Below are 6,962 nucleotides of genomic sequence, written 5' to 3' on the forward strand. Positions count from 1 at the left end.
TGTCCTTGCATTTACAACATCGGAAAGATTGTCATTACATTGCCCGTCATAAGCATGCTATATTAAAAGCAAAAGAGAGCACTAGAAATAAAGAAGCAATTTGTTTGCAAACTCAAAGCTTTTTGGGACATATGCAGTCGTGCATTATCATACAACATATACATAGGTAGCCTTCTCTGCCAATCAATATCTGTGCATACCATAGTGACCATGCCATAAATGCATGCCAACTGCGGCAATGGTAAAACGAATGAAAGCATTTTTTTTTTTTTTGGTTTGGATGTGCATAGATGGTGCCAGGACACAGCTGCTGCAAGTAGAAATAGAACAAAAAAAAAAAAAGACGCACCTGCTGAATACCATGTCTGAATAAAATTTTATTGCAAGAAATTGTGTTTAGCTAGAAAGTCTGGCTGCCTGAGAGATGCAGTGTGCTCTAGAACAAATGGGTCCATTGTTTAATGGGACCATCTCAGTGCAGAGAATGTATGGATTTTCCTCTCTCGCAAGAGTAGAATCACCTAGGTTTGAAGATAACCTGTGGTTGGTAGCTCTGACTCCTTTCGACACACCTGTGCATTGCACTGACATTGTTTCCACAACCACTTGCAGCTAGGGTGCCAGCTAAATGAGAGCTGTATATTTGAGTGTTCCCTTCACAGTGGTCTGCAGTGTGTGTCCACTGTGGATGGGATGAAAGTTATCACAGTTTTGCTTGGATTTCACATTTGATTGTGTACCAAGATGCCTATTAAGTGTACTAGCCGGCCCTTAGAGCTGCTCGAACATGGCTGTGGCGATTTGAGCCCTTGTTTTATCCACCTTGCAAGGATGTGGCTAATATTCGAGAAATAATCGAACACTTTAAAATATGTGAACGGCATCAACTTCAGCTTGATAAAGAAAAATTCACCGATGATTATCATACTCTCAATGCGAAATTTAATTGTTAAACTTCATTAACCTGATTACCAAGCCCTTGTCAAAACTGTGGCTGCCACAATCTGTGTCACACCCGCAACCTCTACCAACGCCATTAACAGACCATGTCTAATACAAAAGTGTTGATTTGCAGGGTGGCCGATTGCATAGTGTCCTCTTGACACTGCGGTGCTTTTTCTGCCGCTTTCCGTCTACGTGCCCTGCGTCAGTTACTGTACCTAGCTTGACTCATTTATCAATTTACTCTGCAACTGCTGTTCCACATACCACATTGGTGCTGGCATTGAGGCACCGTAGCCTTTCCTTCATTGAAGAGACCCCCAAATGATGCATACTTTCTCAAGTCGCACTGCCCCTCTCCCGCACCGTGTAGGCAAGCTGCCACGAGCGAAGAGTGTTAAAGTTGCTCACAAGTTCCGCGACTGCATCGGTGATCGAATGGGTGGGGCATCTGGTTCTACCCAATCTCTGCCTCCTCATTCTACTCCTTCTCTGGACTGTTGCGCATGAGCACAAAGTTCCGAAGCTTCTGCAATGCTATTGCAGGGAGCGAGCATTGTGGTGACTCCCTCGGAGCACCAGAGCTCCCCCCAAATGAGGCATGCTTTCTGACATCACCTATCCCTTTTCCCGCATCCCTACCGTGAGCTTTCAACCACCTCCCAATGCGGCATGCAAGACTATGATAGCAACAGCGGAAAAGTTTACAGAAGAGGCAAAGAAAGCTTCACTTTAAGGTAATGATATAGTAACCTGTGTGACAAATGAATGTTCCAAGGTGTCTTCTATTGAGAAGATATGTAAATGACAAAATGAAGAAAGCACGAGACAGGATTACTGGTTATCTCTCAATTTAAATTGCCGTGTGCAGCAAACAAATAACCAAGGCAGAGAAAAAATTCAAGGCCATTTCACCCTGCAAAGGTGGATGACCAGTGGAGCTGTAAACATAGTGGTAAGAAAACTTGTGCATCAACTTGTGACTTTATTGCATCATTCATTGTTGCTTAGTGACGACGGTCACAATGGCTTTTTGGTCGCTAAAATAGACACTGATTGTCATAGTCACAACTGCAATTGTATTCTTTGATAATGCCAAATAAATGCATGTACGCCGCTTGGTGGTCAGTTGGGCCGGATTGGTGTGGCATTGCAAGGGGTAAGTCTGTAACACGAAACACGTAAACCGCTCCATTTCCGGCCCCAACACATCCACACTGAAATCACAGACGACCACAGTGGTAGTGTCATTGCAACTAACCCATGCAAAGTGAGTAGCCATGAACATTACGGGGCTATGAGCCATTGCATTTTTTGCTTGCTTATGGGGGTATAAGCCATTGCTTACGGAGGCATGGGTCATTGATGATGATAGTTTTTGAATGCTGTTCTGCATGTTGTATGTGTGATTAGCAAGAATTCAAGCACTGTTGACCCACTTTGCTGAGTGCATATAGCCTCTGCCTTACGGTGCATTAGTCACTGCATTTTCTGATCGCTTACGGGGTATAAGCCACTGACGATGATAGTTTTGTGTGCAAACATGTAAATTCCATGGTACCTTAGCCATATACAGCTCTGCTGTAAAATATGGCAAGATGAGGAAACGTGTTCTCCTAAGAATGCATCCATACTGCGAAAGTTGTTGGCAACTTGGCAATGTTGACTAGTCTCTAAATAAGGTACCCACATACTGGTTGTACCTCAGCACACAGTTCTTTTACAACAAAGCTGTTTATGGCTAGGGTTGCAAGCAAGAACTATCGTTACAGTGTACTAGAATATAATGGTAATGTGCTCACTGCGCACCGACAACAATGGGAATAGGTGAAGCCACTGTTGTCAACTTAGAAACGTAGCTATACATTGAAATCGACAGTACGACGCCTGGTGTACCACAGGGAAAGCGCATATTGCTACACATTTAAAGAGACGGCATGAACATGCACAGCAAGCGCTGCGGCGTCAAAGCACAGACGGAAAGGGTACAAACGTGGTCACAGATGTTACATTGATCTCGACGGTATGACACCGCTCTTCTTTGCATGTGTAGCAGTACGCTCTTTTCCTGTGGCACACCAGGCATCGCATCGATGTTTCCAAGTTGACATCGGCGGCTTCATGCACCCTGTACTGCTGAGCCCACTACCCCTTATATTCTGGTCCACTGTACTATCATCGTCAGCACTGGCTCGTGCCATTGCCCTCACGTTCGTTGTCTACTTCCCTAGCTGGCTCATTGGCACCCCTAGGCGTAACTGCACGAACATGCTCCGGCCACTGTTCGTGCGTTCGTCGTCTTCTTCCATGGCTGTTGCCCCTCACACTCATGCCACTACTCACGCCTTCGTCATCGTTATTTTCCACAGCTGGCTCCGATGGCGCTCATCATGTCAGTGTTCCCATGCTGCCCCTCCCTCTGCAAAGGCGCTGATGCCACTGGCCCAATGTCCGTCGGTGCAGTGACTTCAGTCTCAAATTCTTTGCCTCAACATATCGTGAAATAAAAACACGAATTAATGCGAATGTATAAAAATAAATGTGCGTGAATACCTTTCGTCACAATAACCACCGATCAGCACAATAAATGTGCTTGCACCTTTGTTAAAAATTCTGTCACGCCTTTGTCGTGTGCTACAAAGCTTCGCTCGTCATCCATCTTCACAGAGTGGAATGGCTCGTGATATTTTATGACTGAGAAAAACAATACGTAGTTAGCTTTTCTAGTGCACGTGTAAGGTATCAATTGAACAGGCCTTCACTAGGCCCCATCAGAAATTTTGGATACAGCATGAAGTTGCAAAGTGCCATGTAGGAAGCATTTTACCGCGATGATTTTTCAAATTCCTTCATTATTTCAATAAATATTCTTCCAGGAGGCAAGCTATCCTGCTAACCTAGACATTTCCTTTGCCTCTACTAGTGTCCAGAAGTCGCATTCCTTCACTGCCTTCTGTTGTACCAGAACAGAGAAACCACGTCGTAAACATCACAAACTCCACCTCCTTTCTTTTCTTGCACCATTTTTCACAGTGCGGCACACTTCCAGTGGTGGTTTAGTGCGTTTGGCATCCTACAATTTAGCAAAGACAGTGCTTGCTTTTTGAGGCAGTTCGCTCCAGAGAAACGAGATTTCGCTTGCAGCTGTACACCACACATTGCCTCAGCGAAAGTGCACGAGTACAACACCATTGCCTCTTCTGCCATGCTTCTGTGTGATCAGATGTCTGAAATGGGTTTTCACTCGCACACTGTGCTCTGTTCATGCTGCAAAATATGGAGCGGTGCAGTGAAGACTGCGGCTAGTTGGCTGCGAAAATTGTGACTGGCATATTGGAATATTGGCATTGGCATATATTGGCATATTGGCATTGGAATGAGTAAATTAATGAATAAAGAAGTGCAAACTGGACACAGAAAAAAGGCCTACACACATAAGCAGATGAACTTATGTGGCTTTTTTCAGTCCATGTTCAGTTTGACATTCTTTATTCTTCCGTATGAAATACCAATGTCGCCAAACTGCCACCTGTTGTGAAATGTGACTGTCTGCATTGTGGCTGCTCAATAAGTCTTCTTTGGCCCTTGCGCTACTGGCATTGGTACATACTACATAAACACAATTGAGCACTGCAAACTTTGTTGTGTTTTCACATGAAGAAATAGCGCATGTATAGTCACATTAAACCAACCTAATCTCAAGTGAAAAGAAAAATGCCCCCGTAACCTTCACTGTAGCAGTCAGCAGCTACATTCCAACATGATGCAACACCCTGGTAAATCCTACTGCAATATCCTTTCAAGAAATTTTACAGTGTGGTTTAAGACAGCATGTGGTCATACTTGCCCTCCATGATGCACCAAAATGTGAATACACTCGTGCACGTTACTGCACACATATGTACAGCTAGTATGTTCAATTCGAGCTGACACATAGTCCCTGTAGTCGAAACGGTTCCAAAACTGCACCCCACGACCAACATATGAAAAATTCATTTAATAAGTACTAGCGATTGAGACACGGTTTACTTCTCAAAAATTTTCATACCTTGCGCCATTGTGCAGTCTTGGAGCCCCTTCTACTATGCAGACTGTCTTGAAGCTACTATTGAATTCAATTGTGCATTCTTACTTTTGATTCTGTGTAATCCATGATGTGCACTTAGACTGCTATAGTTGTGCCCTCTGCCGTGACATCACGGTACCAAGTTCTCATAGTCACTATTCAGGTTAGTGGCCTGGTGATCTATCTCGATCTGATACAACGGCATTGCACGAGCGCTCAAGTGACAGCTCAGGTGGTCAGATTGTAGAAAGGATGTTGGGCGTTGTAATGAGAGGGTTGTTCAACTGTGTAGGTTAGACCTGAAGTTGTTCTCCTGTGAAAATCTCCTAGGGCTATATCGACAATGAAGTCACTGTCTGTCCATGTGCTTGCCCTTCTGTGTGATGAGAGCAGGAATCCCAAGGTTGTACCATCAGAGTTATCGCAACAATTCAGACGCTTCTGCTGCAACATTTGGTTCTTGGCTGTAGCTGGGTGTTGATGATGCCTTGCTGTAACAAGAGTTTAAATAAATGTAATCAGTTTAGCCACCTGCATAACACATTATTTGTGAATGTTGGTGTATGAAAAACTTCAAATCAGATCAGACACAAGAAATGAAAAATGACCTGCAAATATCAAATCGAATATCATACATTACCAAAGTGAAAACAAAGTGAAATATGAAGGGTTTGTGGAGTATATTTGTCAACAAGAAACTTATTCAGGCTATTCAATTCATGTAATGTCTTGATCAACTGGATTGTAGTTCAACTGACTCTTGTAAACGAGAAAGAAAGAAAAGTTGACTGTATCTGGTGCGTCATGACAATGACAGAAATATTAAACAAGGAAACAGCATGCATCTACATGCTTCTAGTGCGGTGTACTACTCACTGAAGGACCTAAGCACAATACTACAGTGCCGTATAACAGGTTAACATGTTCGCTGTGGCAGCACTTTTTGCGTGATGACCTGCCGACCAAAGTGTCATTTGTTTTATTCTTCTGGCGCATCGTGTCCCATTAGTGAGTCACCAGAGAGTTATGCTCCTTTGAAGACAGTGCAGAGAAATGGCTCCGCAACGTCTCGAATCAGGGGCAACAAAAATTTTTCCTCTGCTTTGACATCTAGGAAAGATGTCACTGGCACACTGAAGGAAAGCCCTGCACAGCAGCACAATAGAACTGCCATGACCCACCCTAGAATGACAAGGCAAACAAGGCGGGACTTGTCAAGTGATAAATTGCTTTGCTACATCGGGACAGTACTTGCAGGCCGTCTAAGGAAAGACATGTTTTAATGACTGGAAAATCATGAGAATAAGTGAGCTCCTTCACGTATTTGCTAAGAAAGAGCAACAACCACAGTTTTCCTGCAGTGGAATAATTTGGAAGGTTCTCCACATGCATCAGACATTCTCCAAATCAACTTTCAGAGCTTTTGTTGTCCCTAACAGTATTTGAACAAAACAAGTACTATTAGAGAACTCCCAATAGCGAATTCTCTTATCAAATAGAAATTAAAGAGCGAGGACTATTCAATTCTTATTTAAAATGTTGCATGCCTAAATTTACAATACAAATTATGAAGGCTTGCTCCATTCTGACTGCAGGCCACTTTTCAGTTATGAAAAATATGCAAAACCTACAACAGCATGGACAAAAAAATTTGTTTGTTAGAAGCATGCGTGGTAATTACTAATAAGAGACCATCAATGCACTGTTTCCTTCTTTGGTCCCATGTGCTAATGCTCGTACTATTTATTTGATTCCTTTAAATGAGTTTTGAGTTGCACTATTTATCTGTCTTGCACTGCTTAGATCGAACTATGGTAAAACCTTTTCTTCAGCTTTCCATAGCACCGTCTGTTGAAAATATTTCTTGATCTTTCTTTTATCCTTGCAAACACTGCCGAGTTCAAATATGCTTCTTTGTATCTTGTGTGTTTCTGCCTAATGATGATGATGTGCG

General features: G+C 43.1%; 1 protein-coding gene across 4 annotated transcripts in view; it reads left to right on the forward strand.

The window, feature by feature from the left end:
• Positions 1 to 5,668, forward strand: part of LOC142592783 (uncharacterized) — a 31,435-nt gene extending 25,767 nt beyond the window's left edge. For all 4 annotated transcript variants that reach the window (XR_012830801.1, XM_075704450.1, XM_075704451.1 and 1 more), the window contains one exon: positions 3,312 to 5,668. Coding sequence is in view for 3 of the 4 variants with exons in the window: in XM_075704450.1 (XP_075560565.1) it covers positions 3,312 to 3,408 (97 nt within the window). In the remaining variant the exon portion in view is untranslated. The remainder of the gene's footprint in view (positions 1 to 3,311) is intronic.
• Positions 5,669 to 6,962: the final 1,294 nt, after the last annotated feature.

The sequence above is a fragment of the Dermacentor variabilis genome, chromosome 9, assembly GCF_050947875.1.
Source record: "Dermacentor variabilis isolate Ectoservices chromosome 9, ASM5094787v1, whole genome shotgun sequence".
NCBI classification, from domain to species: domain Eukaryota; kingdom Metazoa; phylum Arthropoda; class Arachnida; order Ixodida; family Ixodidae; genus Dermacentor; species Dermacentor variabilis.